The following is a 16,924-nucleotide window of genomic DNA, read 5'->3' as shown; positions in this document are numbered from 1 at the left end:
CCCTCGTCATTCACTCAGAATCCTAGATCGAATTCAATTAAAACCCTCGATGGAATCAATTAAACCCATTGTCGTTCTTGTCGCGCCTACCGATATTATTAAGTGAATACCTCCGTCAAGATCGATAACCAGTTTGATGATTACTCACAACCTTTGTAGCTTCTGATTGGAATCACTTTCTTCCCCATTTCTTTTCTCTTTCATCCCTTTCTCTCTCTAAAATCAAGTACTACATAAAGGGTAAGAAATAAAGAAATTAAAAAAAAGGATAAAAGAATAAATATTTTTTAGAATGAAGAGAAAAAAAGTAAAAAAACAATGTTGACTATTAAAGTTGAGTAACAGAAAAATGAAAACGTAAAATAATGTTGATTACTTGAATAGAAGGGTAAAAAAGGAAAAAAAGGACTGATGTTAAAGTTGATCAACAGTTGACTGACGGAACTATGAAAAAGGGGGCCAAATTAGAAGCTGGTCATCTTTAGGGGGCCATTTTGGTGAGTTGGTCATCTTTAGGGGGCCAAAATAGAATTAACCCTTTATAATTCTCTATCAATTATGCAGAAATTTTTTTTTTAATGATGTAAAAATAACATATATTCAATGGTTTGTACACACTAGATCCACAAGTTTAATAGTGGTTGTTTATGATAGTCACTTAGCTTTTGAGATGAAATTATTTTTGTTCTTTCAACCTTACCTTGTGTTTCTATGAAATTATATGGAAATGTGAAAGTGGATATTAAAAAAAAAAAGATGAGAGGGACATTCATTTCTATAATCCTTTTAGGTTTTTTTTTGTTAAGATATAATCCTTTTAGGTTGGGTAATGATCAAAACACAATTATGTTTGATTTTTATAAAGTGAACTCAATAATCAAGTTTGTGACCTAAAATATTATGTCGTCAAATATTCATATTCTATCGAACACAAAAAATAAAAAATAAAATTTTACAATGAAATTTTTTGTTGTTTAATTCAAGCAAATTGAGAAAATTTAAATGATTTGTATATAGAAAATTATGGTCGAGTAGACCAATCACAAACTATAAATATTATTTGTCACGGCCTAATTAAAAACCTAAAAGTTATATAGATAATATTTGAGAGAAACTCCATGTAATACCCCTATTTTCTATATATATCAAATTAGGTGGAAATAACAAAACTCTAGGTCAATTTGGGGTTGGGTCTAATATGAAGAGTAAGTGTGGGCTTGAGCATCATAAAATAGAAGTGGGTTAGAAGGAAAACTAGGGTTGCTTGAGTTGATTATATAAAAAGGGGTCTAGAGCTCTTTTTGTAGATCTAGAACAAAACTTAGAGAGAGAAAGAGAAATGGTTATTCTTTGGAGAAGATTTTGATGAATAAGTTGAAGAAATCTATGTATTGTTTATGTTATGGTTAGTATATCTTCTTAATCTTCAACAAGCCACTCTTAGTGAATAAAGAATGGATAAAGAAGAAAAGAGGTAGAGATGGAGTTCTCTAGAGAGAGAAAGAGGCATTATTGTGTTCTTGGTATCATCTAAGGCAAAAGAGGTAGATTTCTTATCTCCTAATTCTTTTGTAGGCTTTTTCAATTGATTCCATGATAGGTTTAGTATTGTTAATTACATAAAGTTCTATAAAGAATGATTGAATGATTTAGATATTAGTTCTATCTTGAATTCTAAAAAACATATCTATATAGGACAATGTTTTGATCTAACTTCAAAATTAGATCCGGATTGATTGGTAATGATCTAGGTGTCTATCTTATATGGTTGGAAAGGTCTGTTTGTCTACTTTCTAGTGGTTCAAACGGTGAGTTAATTGGAGTTCCGAGCAAGGAGTTACAATAGTTTTCGTACGAGGTGTCAGATCAGTCCCTACTGTATTTCTGTCTAGATTAAAAGTAAATCTGGTATTGATTAATAATGAATCTAGGTGTGTATCTTATATGGTTGGAAAGTTCTGTTTGTCTACTTTCTAGTGGTTCAAACGGTTAGTTAATTGGAGTTCCGAGCGAGGAGTTATAATGGTTTTCGTACGAGGTGTCACAGCAGTCCCTACTGTATTTCGGTCTAGATTAAAATTAGATCTGGTATTGATTGGTAATGAATCTCGGTGTGTATCTTATATGGTTGGAAAGGTCTGTTTGTCTACTTTCTATTGGTTCAAACTGTGAGTTAATTGAAGTTCCGAGTCAGGAGTTATAATAGTTTTTGTACTAGGTGCCGATACAATCTCCAATGAGCGAATTGATTGAGATAATTCACATGATTTCTATTCTTTAAGCAATGTATTTCCTAGGTATATGATACCTTATATTGGTGAGTCTACATTTGTTAACTATTATTTTTATTTGTTTGTTTGGGGTTGTGATCCACGTGAGGATCTATTATGAGCATCATCCATTTTGACTTACCATTTGTTGTTGGCTTGAATGGTTTGGTGAACTTGTTTGTAATTCTTTATTAGAGCTAATGTTTTGATGCTATTATGATTGTATGATGCTATTATGTGTGTGATGCGATGGATGTGATGGAGGGTTGAATGAGTTTATGTGGTTGGTTCGACCCTCTCTACCGAAGGTGATGTAGGTATGGAGCGTATGGGGTCGGCGCTAACACAATGGATGACCTTGTGGACCACACTCTCATTCGACTTATGTTTGTTGTATGATGCTATTATGTGTGTGATGTGATGGAGGGTTGTATGAGTTTATGTGGTTGGTTCGACCCTCTCTACCGAAGGTGATGTAGGTATGAAGCGTATGGGGTCGGCGCTAACACAATGGATGACCTTGTGGACCACACTCTCATTCAACTCATGTTTGTTGTATGATGCTATTACGTGTGTGATGTGATGGAGGGTTGTATGAGTTTATGTGGTTGGTTCGACCCTCTCTACCGGAGACGATGTAGGTATGGAGCGTATGGGGTCGGCGCTAACACAATGGATGACCTTGTGGACCACACTCTCATTCAACTTATGTATGTTGTATGATGCTATTATTTGTATGATGATGGAGTTGATGGAGGGTTGTATGAGTTTATGTGGTTGGTTCGGCCCTCTCTACCGGATGTGATCTAGGTATGGAGCGTATGGGGTCGGCGCTAACACAATGGATGACCTTGTGGACCACACTCTCATACAACGTGGACACCAACTTGTCATATCATTCGATGAGAGTTGGATGACTGTGTCTTTTGGCATAATGTGTTGTCGACTTAATTGTCAAGTTAGGGTTCTATAAAGGTCTATCTTGGTGAATAGTGTGATCTTTTTATATCTATTGAAAAAGAGAAAGATTATTATCACGAGAGTTAATATTGGATTAGAATACGGGGACGTTGAAAGCCTAATAACCATGAACATAAATTACTAATTCCTACATGCGTGTGGTAAATCTCGTTGTATTATATTAGTTGTCACGTTAAATTTCAGATAACGCCAATAATGAATATGAATGAAATACTTTCTTGATTGGGGATTGAGCTTGACTACCCGAGACTTAGGTTTGAGGAAATCTACTGCAGTTGGATTTTAACCCAGCTATTTCGTTTTTCAGGTATTGATTGTGCACTCATGGTAGGCGTCGCTCGTGGATCCAGTTTGAAGGGCTCAAATCTTCGATTTCAAGGCGGCTTGAGATTTGGGATTTGGGGCGCTACACTCCATGTGATGATTTCTTAACTACCAGAGTAGTCATTAGAGTACTTTGAGCCCTCAAATACATAAAGGGTCTAAAGTCTAACTTAATCTACTTCTATTTTAAGTATATTTAAGTTCAATAAATTCTGGATTACATATTCAAAAATAATAATTCTAGATTACACTTTTGTGAAATCGAATGTGAAAATTTCTTGTTGGAAAGTGAGTGTCCAACTACCTTTAAAAATTTATTATTGAAGAGTGAGTGTCCAACCACTACTTTAAGAAGACACCTTTACAATTTCTCCCTATCTACAAAAATCTTTGTACAATTATATGAATAACAACAGAAAGAATAATTTTGGAAGGTCTTTGATTGGATTCTAAAAGAGAAAATAGAGTCTAAAGATGGGATAATGTTATAACGTCCATTTCCACGATTCCCACTCACTCTTCTTTTGCTCACCAAAAATCAAAAGAAAGTATATATCTGTCTGTCAAAAGTTCAAGGCTGCTGCCTCTCCCCAAGCTAATCACCAAGAAAATGTGATTTTAGAGAGAAAGAGAAGACAAAGAGGAAAGAAAGTTCCTTCCTTCCTTTTATAAAGGCTTTCAACTTTCTCTCCCTAGAATTGTTTGTTTAATCGAACCCCACACTCGTCAGCTGTACTTTAACCTCTCTTTCTCTCTCTTAGAGCTTGTTGACATTCACAAATAATCTCTCAAGGTAAACTTCTACTGTACTCTTTTGAATCCCTAACCTAATTCGACCCAAGTAAGATTTCCCCCTGTTGAATCAGTTTTTAGAGAGAGAAAGGGAGAGAGTTTTTAGAGAGAGAAAGGGAGAGAGTTTTTAGAGAGAGAGAGAGAGAAAGAAGCTATTGACTAATCATCATATTTTTTTTTTGATCTTATCTCTCTGAATATTTGGCTTTGCGTGTTGGTCTTTTCACAAAAAAGCCATTTGGCTTTAGCTTCCAAGCGAGCAAGGTAAGGTAAGCCCTAATTTTGGATTCATCTATCTAGTTAGGTACTAGTAGATTAAATGTGAACAAAGTTGAAATCATCTTTAAAGCCCCCTTCTTTTAATAATCCATTCATTTGTTAGGACGTTAGGTCGGTCATCGCCGATCTTTTACCAGTCTTATCTAATAGTCTTTCTAGGGTAACGTATTTTGAATCAATTTCTTGCTCTTTTTCCTGGAATTTTCATTTCTTTATTTGACATCCTATTATTAATTGATTATTATGATGATAAACTGAAACTCTTCAAATTTAGGGTTTTATTTGTTTCCTGTGTTTTATTTGTTTCTGGTATCAAATTAGACTGTTTTAGTAATTAGGGAAGATCTTTGAAATTGTTGTAGAGTTAGTTCATGGGAGCTAGAAGTTCGACGACTTACAGAGGGGAATCTCCTGCTTCGGCGTGGGAAGCTCCTCATGGGTATCCGCCTCCTGCTCCTCCAACTCGACCTTCATATGTTCAGCAGAACCAAAATTACGAGTCGCAGAGAAGCTATGAAGCTCCGACACAGACGTATTCATCACCACCACAAGAATTTAGTGATCGGGTGAGAGGGGCTCAGAGGAAGTTAGATAGAAGGTATTCGAGAATAGCGGATAACTATAATTCCTTGGAGGAGGTAAGAAGACAATATCGTAAGATATACTTCAATATTGTATTGATTGATGCCTTGAGTTCATCTTTTGATTGTCGAAAATACATTTGTTGTGATGAGAAAAAGATTAAACATGATAAACTAAATATGTATATGCATGAGAAACTTTATGATGAAAAGGAAAAAGGGTACATGTTAAAAGGATTATTTTTTTTAGAACAGCAGAATAAGATAGTTATTGGGTTGAATTCATTATTGTATTTTGTAAAGGATAAAGAACTATAGTTGGCATCTATCACTTTTTTGTGAAGTAGAGGGAGGAGTTTAGTTCGACGGACCATGCTTACTTAGAAAACCACCTAACCTATGCTGATCAAGAACATTGTCATGGTTTTTTCAGTAGTTCTAATTGTTTTGAAACTTATATGGATCTAATCAACATATTGAATGGAAATTTGTGGAGTGGAATAGAGAAGAGTTCAAGGTAATGGAGTGATTTAACATATTGAATGGAAATATGTAAGCATTGTACTGGGGATTCCTGAGAGTTGAATTCTCTATGTAATGGCATTCCGAAGTTCTCATGCAAAACGTAAAATATTTGAAAATGAAAATGTATTTTTTCTGCAGGTCACAGAAGCTCTCGCACGAGCTGGTCTTGAGTCGTCAAATTTGATTGTTGGCATCGATTTTACAAAGAGCAATGAGTGGACAGGTTCGATCTAGTCTTCTTACCTAGAAATTTCATATTAGTTTATACTTCAATTCAACATTCTAACTTGGTTTGAGAATTAGGTGCACGGTCATTCAATCGGCGAAGTTTGCATCACATAGGAGACATTCAAAATCCTTATGAACAAGCAATATCAATTATTGGAAGAACTTTATCTGCTTTTGACGAGGATAACTTGATCCCCTGTTTCGGTTTTGGAGATGGTAATGTTTTATGAAAAGTTTATTCAGTGAGTTGGCACATATTTTCTGGGATGTGAAAAATGAAGTGCATCTGTTCATTGTTTTGGCAGCATTGACGCACGACCAAGATGTCTTTAGTTTCTATCCAGATGAGAGGCTCTGTAATGGATTTGAAGAAGCATTGAGCCGATATCGAGAAATAGTTCCACAATTACGGTTAGCAGGTGGCCCTTTCCCCTTTCTTAATTAGTTCTGAACGAGTCATCAGCTTGTTATTATTGTAAAAGTTATCAAACTCCAGGTACTTCTTTCCGAGGTCTAATGGTTTCTATTTTTCTTTGCCAGGGCCTACATCATTTGCTCCTATAATTGAAATGGCAATGACTATAGTCGAACAAAGTGGTGGACAGTACCATGTTTTGGTGATAATTGCTGATGGACAGGTATTTCTATGATCCTTCGATTTTGACAATCTAAATAGGTTACTGTAAGTAAAATTGATTGCCTAAATGTGGAAGAGTAGATCATCTTAGCATGTTATTGTGGGAGTGAGACGCTAACACCATTTATCTGGCACATTACGGATGTACTCACGTTAGGACTTGTTCCTTGCCTTGAGCTATATACGAGTTTCTGAATATTCAATTATGATGTCTCACATAAACCATGGGATCTGTAGGTAACTAGAAGCGTCGACACTCCACGCGGTCAGCTAAGTCAGCAAGAACAGAGGACTGTTGAAGCAATTGTAAGAGCAAGGTAAATTTCTTAAATGAATCCCTTAATGGCCATGTGTTTTCACTAGAATGATTAAACGTTCTCTTCCTTATCACAGTGAGTACCCATTGTCAATTATTTTAGTTGGTGTTGGAGATGGACCTTGGGACATGATGAAAGAATTCGATGATAACATTCCTGCTCGAGTTTTTGATAATTTTCAAGTAAGCAGTCATAGATGCTTATGTAGCACTGTGCGTATCTATGCTCCCGTTATTTGAAGGCTAACGGAAATATTTTCTTGTGCTTTTCAGTTTGTAAATTTTACTCAAATAATGTCCAAGAATGTATCTGTATCCAGAAAAGAGACCGAGTTTGCTCTTACAGCTTTGATGGAAATACCTTCTCAGTATAAAGCTACTATGGAGCTTAGTATTTTGGGGTAATAATTGGTGCTTCATTGTTAAAGTTCTCAGGGCAGCGTTTGGCACGTTCTTTGAAACTCATACGATTCTACTTGTGTTTTTCTCAACCAGCCGACGAACAGGGAAGTGTCCACAAAGGGTTGCTCTTCCACCACCTATCTATAATTCAAAACCTTCTCACTCTACCAGTTCCAAACAGAACCCTTACTACGACCCGTCTTCGTTTAGCTCAAATTCTTCTCAACCAAGTAGTTTCAAGCAGAGTGCACCTCCATATCCTGGTTCAGCACCACCTGAAAGCTCTACTTTTGATGGCCAGGTTTGCCCCATTTGCCTCACCAATCCGAAAGATATGGCATTCGGTTGTGGACATCAGGTTAGTATTAAGCTTGCCCATCCCCAGCTCTCTCTTGTTATTTTCGTGTTCTAAAGAAAGGATACTAAAATGTTTGTACTTATTCTACTTTTATTCATCAGACTTGTTGTGAATGCGGGCCGGATCTTCAGTTATGCCCAATCTGCCGAGCTCCTATACAGACAAGAATAAAGCTATACTGAAACTGATGTTCCACTCCTCCTATTGAGCATTCTCATGTATGCTTCTTGCTCACCTTTGTGTCATAGTAAGAGATTCTTTCTAATTCTTTAACTTGTTCTTCGGTTATGTTATATTGTCCATGCTCCATACGTATATTAAGGAGATAGTGTTTTGTACATTTACTGTTTGGGATTGTTTTCTAAACCTTCCTCTTGTTCGATCGGTATAAAAAAAATTGTACATTATTCGACTTTTTTTTCGTTATTATCTTCATTATGATTTAATTACTTCTAAACCATAGAAAGGGAATTGAGACCTTCTATACCGAAAAGAAGGGAGCCTGAAACCAAATTTTGGTGCCTGCTAGCTCGGGTAAGACTTATTGACTCCCCCCACACCTCCTTTGACTTGGTAAATCTAGTTTGACTGTTTTTGTTGAAGGCATCCTCAAATGGGTGGTTGCAGACCCATTTTTGTAACAAATTTGGCTCATGTCTACTGAATTCGACACCGATGTTCTAAAGTTGAAATTGGAGTTGAGTTCGGTGGAATTAAGTCAAAATTTGTACAAAATGCCGTTCAGGTCCAACTATTCGAGTTATATTCAATATTTCATCCACCCACCAAACAAAACAATTGTTAAGGTGATTGATAACATGATATTAAAATCTAGAAGATAATGAAAGATACTAATTACCCACTAATCTTTTGTTTAATCTCATAATTTGTTATGTCTGTGAAGTAAGCTTGTAGTAATCTAGCACCTCATCTCTTTGAACTTGAAAGTCAAGTATTTAGTTTTTTTTGTTTTTGTTGAACTAAGTATTTAGTTGATTTGCAACAAAAGAAAAAGAAAGTATTTAGTTGACCCCTCCTTTATAGATGTATATTGTTACAAATCTTGAATTCATATAGTTGTCTTTCCTTAGAAGAAATGGAAAGAAGAACCACTTTGTACTCGAAAGCGAACTTCATTAATTCCTGGTGGGTCGGGTAGGTACTACTCGTGTTCGGGCTTCTAATGTTCACAAGGCTCGTTTAGACTCAGGTACTTGTGGCAAGTATCGTTCTTCGGGACGTTCTCCCAACCCTAGTTGGACTGTCAATGTATTGCTTGCTGTTGAAGAAATATGAGTTTGATTTTCGACCGTGAAGTTTTTGGTCTTCTACAAAAATCATGCCCGATCTTTGCCAGGAAGTAAAAAGAAAGAAATATAACTTTTATATAGAAAACACGAATTCAATCAAGAATCAAACCAAAATAAGTTATACTAACAACATAAACAAGAAGTATGGATATGTGAAAGAAAGTGATAATGTGTAAAAGACAATAAGACATTAATATAAAGGATGGGGCATGGGGCATGGGACATGTACACTAAAGAGGACCACTAGTGGAGTAAATTTATACGCCCAAATAACAAACTCGATTAATTAATTCTTCTTCTTTTAGAATAGATTGATTTTCCTGAGTAATTTACACTGTGGGATATCACTAGAAAATTAGCTCCTAAATCAAAACCCTCCGGCAATAACACGAGTATATCTAAGGATCAAACGTCACCGGCTGTTTTTTATTTTATATATAGGATGTGTGTGTATATGTATAGATATATCAATTCTTGTTGCTATAGATGATAGATGTCTTGTGGTTGAGTTTTGTTACATGAAAAGTAATTCATTAATGCAAACTACCCCTCACTTCAAGATGTAACCAACCAACCATAACATTTACCTACAAATGACAGCTCCTTCATTGGTCATCTTAAAGCACCCAACAATCTAGTATTTCTCACACCCAAATCTTAACTATTTCTCTCTTGAAGAAAATGAGACCTAATTGACAAGTAACCCACTTTTGCTCACAAGATCAAGATCATCATCATGTCTTCATTTGAGATGGCTTCAATGAAGAAATTATCTTACCAGAGACTTATTAGAGAAGATGGGTATGAGTCTGAAGACAAACAAGAACAAGAAGGAATTGAAGACATAGAAATTGATCAAAGAAAAAGAAGATGGTTTAGATTCAAAAGATTGGGTAGTAAGAAAAGATCCAAACTCAAAATTCCTAGTCTAAGAAAATTCTTGAGAAAGAAAGCTAGACTCTTCTCCAATGTTAAGATCTCATGGATTAAAGTATTGAAGAGACTTAAGGAGAGTAAATCACATTTTGGTGATATTTTTGCAGGCAATTATTTGTTGATGCAAGTTACCCCTTCTTCATTAAAGTATGTTAAAAACAAATATTCTTTTACTACTCATGGATTACCTTCAACTCCAAGGTACTCTCTTGGTTCTTGAAAGTAAGAATATTTCTTGATTTTCATACTTGATTCTATCATCTATGTTAGGTTTTAGTTGTTCATATTCCGGTTTGAACTGACAAGTTTTTTTTCTTACTCAAACTGAAATCTTTAAGTAATCATGTCTTTTTTTTTCTTTTACTTGTTTCTTTTGAATAACTAAAGACATCTTCTTAGTGTATCATAAACTTCAATATTCAATAAATGAGTTGTGTAGAGATAACTTCTATTATGTTTGCTTAATAGTTTTATGCATACAAATGGTGAGAGAGTAGAGCCTCTCAATAGATAAATACAAATTCCGGAGTATAATTTCGGTTGGATGGTAACATATTTGTCTCTCTACATCGACGTGTAGCTATAGGTTGAATCTTGTCGCTTCAAAAAACAACTAAATCCAAACTACAAATTTAGGAGGCGAAATTTGAGTCCCTTCCCTACCGAAGCCGAAGTTCCCAAATAGATTCACGAAGGGATCTGAAAATTTCATGAACAACCCACGTTGGACCTACAATCTCGTAGTAAAATGATGAATTTGTTGATATGGGAAATCGATTAAGAATACAAGTTCATAAGAGAATGGAGTAGTATAGGTGATTTCCCATAAAAATTTATTAGAACAAATCCAAATTATGTAAACCATGCCATGCCCTACTCTTTGTCATATAAGCACGTATTTCTCCTCTTGCAGCTATCAAAGTTTGACTATACATCACTCAATTTTCATCTAAAAGTTGTGTTTGGCTTTGGCCTACTCATGTAGCATATGAATGCGTGTATGGGTGTCTCCACTCAGGGGCGTGGGTGAGGGGGTGCGGCAGGTGCGACCGCACCGGGCCTCCTCACCTTGGGGGTCCCTTTTTGGTAATTCTGAGAGGAATCAATAATGATATAGGTGAAAGTGTAAAATTATTACAAGAAGTTGGTGTTGTCTAGATGGTCAGTGATTGAGCTGAATGCAACAAGTGTCCCGGGTTCGAATCCTTTGGCCTCAATAATTTTTATCACATTTTACATAAATGTCTCTTTGGGTTTTTTCGGCCACTCCAATATTTGAGTCACGCCCAATGTAAGTAAACTATTAAGCAACTTTCTAAAGTGCCTTTAAATCCATTCATCCTATCAAGTCAACTCTCTTACAAAATTTAGATTTTAACCCACTCCTAAGTAATTCTATATTAACCTAAAGAATTGTTGTAGACACATATTTACTCTAGATTTATTATTTTTCGTTTGAAATATACATATTTTTTTTTATTTCGTTCTATGGAGTAACTTTTATATCTCTGTATATCGAGAGGAAAATTATAAGGCCCAAAATTCGGGTCAAAATAGCAAATGAAGCCCAACCCGGAATAATAATGCAAAAAAAACCCAAAATTTGAAATTACAAAACATTTATGAAAATTTCTGAACAAAACATAATTTGCTCTCAACAATTTTGTATTTGCTCTCAACAATTTTGTAAATGTATGAACAAATTTGTTTTTGTTCACACATAATTATATATGTTGTCACAGTTTCAAAAGTGTTGTAATAGTTTCAAAAGTGTTGCCAACAGTTTAAAAATTGGGTTTTTTTTACATTATTATTCCCGAGTGGTTTTTTTTTTCGTATTTGGGCCCAAATCTTGGGCTTTTCTTACATAGTTTCTTTCTTGATATTTTAGGGCCCCCAATCAAAATCTCGCACCGGGCCCCCAAAGTCTCAGCCACGCCACTGTCTCCACTTCTACACTTTACTAGTTCAGAAATGTTATTTGGTCCGAAAATGGGGACCCAACACGGGTCGAAAACTGATGTGGTCGACTTTCATTAGTTTGGCCATGTGGAGAGAGAAATACCGGACCAAAGGGAATGGGCTACATTAGGTTTCGGGTTGTAGTTGGTCTTCATTTTCGGGCCAAATAGAATTTATCGGACTCCTTTTCTAGGCCTTTTAAACTTGTCTACTTAACTACCACTAAACACTTATCTCTCCCTTCACTTTCCCTCTCCCTCTCTCTCTCTCTCTCTCTCTCTCTCTCTAAAACACTTACCATCTACTTCAAGCTATGTTACCCACCTATTCCAAATCTCCAAAACAACTTCATACCTCCTTCTACCCGCCCCTCATAACTCCAACCTCTCACACAAAACTTAGAACAAACTCATCATCATCAAACACCAACCATGAAAACTTTCAAACAATCTCATCTTTATCTTCAACAGGAAGAATCAAACGCATGGTTCTCACTAAAGAAGGTAGAACAAAATTCAATATCTCCCCAGACAGAGATTTCTACACATACCCACGTTTTGTAACTCATGTTGATGATAATTTCATATCCACATTGACTAATCTATACAGAGATAAATTAAAACCAGATTGGGAAATTCTTGATCTAATGAGCTCATGGGTTAGCCATTTACCCAAAGAAGTGAAATTCAAAAGGGTAGTGGGTCATGGACTCAATCCTCAAGAACTAGCCAAAAACCCAAGATTGGATTATTTCTTTGTCAAGGATTTGAATCAAGAACAAGAACTTGAAATGGAGAGTTGTAGCATTGATGCTGTATTGTGTACTGTTAGTGTACAATATCTTCAACAACCAGAGAAGGTAACATTTTTTTAGCCCCCACAAGAGTATAAGGTGTACTCTTGTCACTCTCTTCTAAATATAATTTGTCTAGTTACAACCAGGTGTAAGATAGTCATTTCAATATGATTTCATAGCAGGTCTATTAAGTCAAACTTATTTTATATCCGACTCAAATGGACACAAATAACCTAAGATTGTGTTTGTTTTTCTTCTAAGTCGGATGTAATTTGACTCCAGGTCTGAATTGACTAGAGTCAAATTTCATAGAGAAATGCTAAAATCACAAAAGATTTTGACAAAAGAAGGTGCCCAGCTGATGTGTCGGTTGTGGTTTGAAAGTTTGACTAAATCTATACCGTTGAGAGATGAATATCACAACCGCCACATCAGCTGGGTAACTTCTTTTGTCAAAATCTTTTGTGATTTCAGCACTTTCGAATTTCATTTGTTAGTTTATCTGACTGTTGATGTATGACTCGTTTGGATGATGGATTTTAGCTGATTTTTAGTCCATCTAAATCAGACTCTATAGAAGGATAAAAAATACCACCCCCTGTGTCATCCATTTATACAAGTTAAACATCACAACTCGTCAACAAACAAAAATTTTATAGTCTGACTCGAGTCAATTGAGATCTCTAGTCACAATTTAGATAATGAGAGGTAACTTAATCTAATTGGTTCTTATTTTTTTTCTTTTTAAAACAGGTTTTTGGTGAAGTATTGAGAGTGTTGAAACCAGGAGGGATGTTTATAGTGAGCTTTAGTAATAGGTTGTTTTATGAGAAAGCAATAAGTGCATGGAGAGAAGGAAGTGGATATAGTCGTGTTCAACTTGTTGTTCAATATTTTCAATGTGTTGAAGGTTTCACACAGCCTGAGATTATCCGGGAACTTGGTAGCGCAGGCGGCCGTGGTGGTGGTGGCGGTGGTGGAGGCGAGAAATCTCCCTTTGATTGGATCAAGAGATTGTTGGGATCATTTTCAGGATCAGACCCATTCTATGCAGTTGTTGCTTATAAGAATTTCAAACCTATTTATGAATGAATAAAATGCTAAAGTTTGACCTAAACTCTGTGAAGTAGATTTTGTAAAGTTGTGCCCTAATAAGGGTCGAGTTCAAACACAATTTAACTAGTAATCAGACAGTTTATTTTTTCATCTTTTTATGTAGTTATCGAGGATATTGTAACTCATTACAAGAATCTTTGCATCAATACTTGGAATGAATGTAATAATCATTTTGTTCACTTGGTGAAAACGATTCCTATTTGGATTCTCTAACATGTACATTCAAGTTAAATGTTAAGGCATTAGTACTTTCCACTTTATACGCGTAATGTCTAACTTCGCTCACAAAGTGCATTCATTCTTATTATCAGTTTGAGAACCGATAAATAATTATGTATTATCATGTTTCTTATGACACTAGTTCGGGAAATCGACTTTTTTTTCTACATAACTTTCATTTGTTATTTTCAACATGAAGTCGATTAAAAGAAAATAAGTATTGGTCATTGTAGAACTTCCCCATTTAGCCAACAACCCTTGGTTGGAGTGGTAAGAGGTATAATCTTCCACCTTAGAGGTCAAGAGTTCGAGACACACGCTGAACAATTCAAAAAAAAAAAACTTACCCATTTAGGTCCATTTGTTCCTCTTTCCATAAGCAGGTTTTGGCCTAGTTGTTCAATGGCCCCGTCACGTAGTTCTTCTGAATTTCGAATAATACTCAATATTTTTTATTTTTCGATTATTTGATAAATCACTTTACGAAAGTAGATTATCTTCTTATTCGGTTCAAAATTTCGATGATATTTTTTTTTGTTGCAAACTTCCATGATATCTCATATCTTCTCCAACCAACGTTCAACTTTCTGATGGGCTGGGCCTGATGTTTCTTGTGGGCCTTATCTTCAGCACCCAAAGACAAATGTGAATTATTGGGAAATCTCATCCGACCATTTTTGTCTAAGTCATTCTTGACCGTCCAATTTATTGCTTTTAAACAAGTGAAGAACCCTTATCCTCAAAACCCTCTCTCTCTCTCTTCTCTTCTCTTCTCTTCTCTCTCTCTATTGCCATGGCATCTACAGCTACAACTATCTTCAATTCTCTATCAATGGCAAATGGTTGTTTAGGTTCACACCCATCTCTTACAACAACAAAATCTCCCTACCCATTTATTAATTTCTCTTCAAAACCCATTAAACTTCATGTTTCTTCTTCATTTCCATCATGGGTTTCTCTTAAAAAGAAAAATTATTCATCTTCCATTGTCACTCTTGTTGCCCAAACTTCAGATTGGGCTACTCAAGACAACCTAGTTGTTGAAGAAGAAGAAGGGTTTAACTTTGAAGTTGAAGATAAGGTTGAAGAACAAGGAGGAGGAGGAGAAGATATAGATGAGAGTGGTGAAGAAGAATCTTATACGGAACCTCCTGAAGAAGCTAAGCTTTTTGTTGGAAATCTACCTTATGACATTGATAGTGAGAAGTTAGCTGAGCTATTCAATGAGGCTGGAGTTGTTGAAATTGCTGAGGTAATAGTTCTTTCAAATGTTCATACTCAATTTCTTTTATAAAGTTTGAAGCTCTATTAATGGTGATTTTAATTTGAGATTGGGTTTTATTTCATTTCTAGGTCATTTATAACAGAGATACAGACCAGAGTCGTGGGTTTGGGTTTATCACAATGAGTACTGTTGAAGAAGCTGAGAAAGCTGTAGAGATGTTCAATCGATATGTAAGTCTTTTTTCTTTACTTCATTATGAAAAATTTGATGATTTTTGGAAGTGAAATGTTCATTTTAGATATCTCTAATCTGTGCTTAGTATTTGTGAATTGTGTTATGCGAATTATTGTTCGATTAGCATCAAATTATTATGTTCGAAGATGGGTATATTTTAATTTGTTGTTTCACCTCGAACTTGTTAGCATCTTGTGCATCTGGCCATACACTAGTTGCTTACTCGCGTGTTATCTACCACATCGAATGGTTATATTACAATTTCATTTGCTCGATGTGTAGAATTCTTGTAGGAGTTTTAGGTTTTTATTTGTTTGGTTAATGGTGTCTTTTGTGCGAATCAGGATGTGAATGGAAGGTCTCTAACCGTCAACAAAGCTGCTCCAAGAGGGTCGCGACCAGAGAGAACTCCAAGAGAGTTCGGATCTTCGTTAAGAATCTACGTCGGAAACCTGTCATGGGAGGTAGATGACGCTCGCTTGGAGGAAGTTTTTGGCGAACACGGTAAAGTGGTAGATGCAAGGGTTGTTTCTGACCGAGAAACTGGACGTTCACGAGGTTTCGGGTTTGTAACAATGTCATCTCAGGCAGAGGTGGACAGTGCAATCGGTGCTCTTGATGGACAGGTAAAGTGTTCCATGTTCTTTTAGCCTATCACATGTTTTCTATTGGATATAATGGAATCAAGGTTGTTTAGCTCTGGTACCATATTAAGTTTGTCAACGTCCCATTCAAAACCAAATGGCGATGAGTTGCCCTAGACATTTTAAACTTGGTCATAAGGCTTCAACAACATAATATGTAGTAATATAAGTTTCGATGATCCGGTCACTACCCTTATCTAATATTTGTCCCACACTAGGATAGCATGAGTTCATTTTGTCTTAAATTGATTATACAAACTTTCTAGATGACTTTATAATCGCTCACCTTTGTGGATCAGTTCATTAATCTAGTAGTGCTTGATTTGCAGAGTTTGGACGGGAGGGCAATCAGAGTGAATGTTGCAGAAGAGAGACCTAGGCGTAATTCTTTTTAGTTTCACGCGCAGATGAATTGTCAGGTGCCTTCGTTTTGAATCATTAGATCTGTAAGTTTTGTGAATCCCCTTTTGGAAGGTTCAATGTTTCGATATGATCAATTTGGTTCTGTTTAATTTTGATAACTAGATATAGTGAAGCATTTGTTTATGGAGTTCATAAAGTAATTCTCCTCTCGATCTCGAGCTAACACTTCCTCTTCTCTTCAACTTCCTCTTCTCTTGAATACTCCTATATTAAGCCACAGAATAGAGCTGCAATTTGTCTAGGTTTATCGTGCCTCCTTTGTACAAAGGATAACGAAGTTCTATGCCTAAAATCAAACCCAGCCCAAGATTGAGATAACAAATGACGCAGCAAATCTATCTTGGCTAAAGCTGTAAGATTTAAGTT

The 16,924-nt window shown here is 35.8% G+C and overlaps 3 protein-coding genes across 8 annotated transcripts; all 3 read left to right on the top strand.

Moving 5' to 3' along the window:
- The first annotated feature begins 1,284 nt into the window (after window positions 1-1,284).
- On the top strand, window positions 1,285-8,098 carry LOC147547586 (E3 ubiquitin-protein ligase RGLG2-like). 6 transcript variants are annotated; one of them, XM_086670573.1, is made up of 12 exons: window positions 1,285-1,544; window positions 3,559-4,636; window positions 5,009-5,284; window positions 5,891-5,975; window positions 6,056-6,196; window positions 6,286-6,399; window positions 6,521-6,618; window positions 6,855-6,934; window positions 7,011-7,116; window positions 7,207-7,334; window positions 7,429-7,693; window positions 7,795-8,098. In XM_086670573.1, exons 3-12 carry the CDS (start codon window positions 5,018-5,020, stop codon window positions 7,873-7,875), a joined length of 1,365 nt encoding a protein of 454 aa, XP_086526699.1. In that variant the 5' UTR covers window positions 1,285-1,544; window positions 3,559-4,636; window positions 5,009-5,017; the 3' UTR covers window positions 7,876-8,098. The 6 variants fall into 6 exon arrangements, with proteins under 6 accessions (XP_086526699.1, XP_086526701.1, XP_086526700.1 ...); XM_086670577.1 differs by lacking the exon at window positions 1,285-1,544 and having other exon boundaries at window positions 4,005-4,368; window positions 4,602-4,636; XM_086670578.1 differs by lacking the exon at window positions 1,285-1,544 and having other exon boundaries at window positions 4,158-4,368; window positions 4,602-4,631.
- Window positions 8,099-11,872: 3,774 nt separating this feature from the next.
- On the top strand, window positions 11,873-14,003 carry LOC147547585 (S-adenosyl-L-methionine-dependent methyltransferases superfamily protein). The gene is made up of 2 exons (XM_086670579.1): window positions 11,873-12,760; window positions 13,451-14,003. Exons 1-2 carry the CDS (start codon window positions 12,215-12,217, stop codon window positions 13,787-13,789), a joined length of 885 nt encoding a protein of 294 aa, XP_086526705.1. The 5' UTR covers window positions 11,873-12,214; the 3' UTR covers window positions 13,790-14,003.
- A 552-nt stretch (window positions 14,004-14,555) lies between these two features.
- LOC147547584 (28 kDa ribonucleoprotein, chloroplastic-like) lies at window positions 14,556-16,683 on the top strand. The gene is made up of 4 exons (XM_086669308.1): window positions 14,556-15,284; window positions 15,386-15,487; window positions 15,836-16,117; window positions 16,465-16,683. Exons 1-4 carry the CDS (start codon window positions 14,826-14,828, stop codon window positions 16,528-16,530), a joined length of 909 nt encoding a protein of 302 aa, XP_086525434.1. The 5' UTR covers window positions 14,556-14,825; the 3' UTR covers window positions 16,531-16,683.
- The last annotated feature ends 241 nt before the right edge of the window (window positions 16,684-16,924 follow it).

Source organism: Eschscholzia californica, unplaced genomic scaffold, assembly GCF_041429995.1.
Source record: "Eschscholzia californica isolate CP2 unplaced genomic scaffold, dmEscCali1.0.p SCAF_3, whole genome shotgun sequence".
In the NCBI taxonomy this organism is placed as follows: domain Eukaryota; kingdom Viridiplantae; phylum Streptophyta; class Magnoliopsida; order Ranunculales; family Papaveraceae; genus Eschscholzia; species Eschscholzia californica.
This window is presented reverse-complemented; position numbering and strand designations above follow the sequence as displayed.

Excerpts from the sequence above, each read along its gene's own strand:
- LOC147547585 (XM_086670579.1), top strand. The coding sequence starts at position 12,215 with ATGTTACCCACCTATTCCAAATCTCCAAAACAACTTCATACCTCCTTC. Across the intron at positions 12,761-13,450 it reads ATCTTCAACAACCAGAGAAG|GTTTTTGGTGAAGTATTGAG; the intron begins GTAACATTTTTT and ends TTTTTAAAACAG.
- LOC147547586 (XM_086670573.1), top strand. The coding sequence starts at position 5,018 with ATGGGAGCTAGAAGTTCGACGACTTACAGAGGGGAATCTCCTGCTTCG. Across the intron at positions 5,285-5,890 it reads ACTATAATTCCTTGGAGGAG|GTCACAGAAGCTCTCGCACG; the intron begins GTAAGAAGACAA and ends TTTTTTCTGCAG. Across the intron at positions 6,935-7,010 it reads GAAGCAATTGTAAGAGCAAG|TGAGTACCCATTGTCAATTA; the intron begins GTAAATTTCTTA and ends TCCTTATCACAG.
- LOC147547584 (XM_086669308.1), top strand. The coding sequence starts at position 14,826 with ATGGCATCTACAGCTACAACTATCTTCAATTCTCTATCAATGGCAAAT. Across the intron at positions 15,285-15,385 it reads GAGTTGTTGAAATTGCTGAG|GTCATTTATAACAGAGATAC; the intron begins GTAATAGTTCTT and ends TTTCATTTCTAG. Across the intron at positions 15,488-15,835 it reads TAGAGATGTTCAATCGATAT|GATGTGAATGGAAGGTCTCT; the intron begins GTAAGTCTTTTT and ends TGTGCGAATCAG.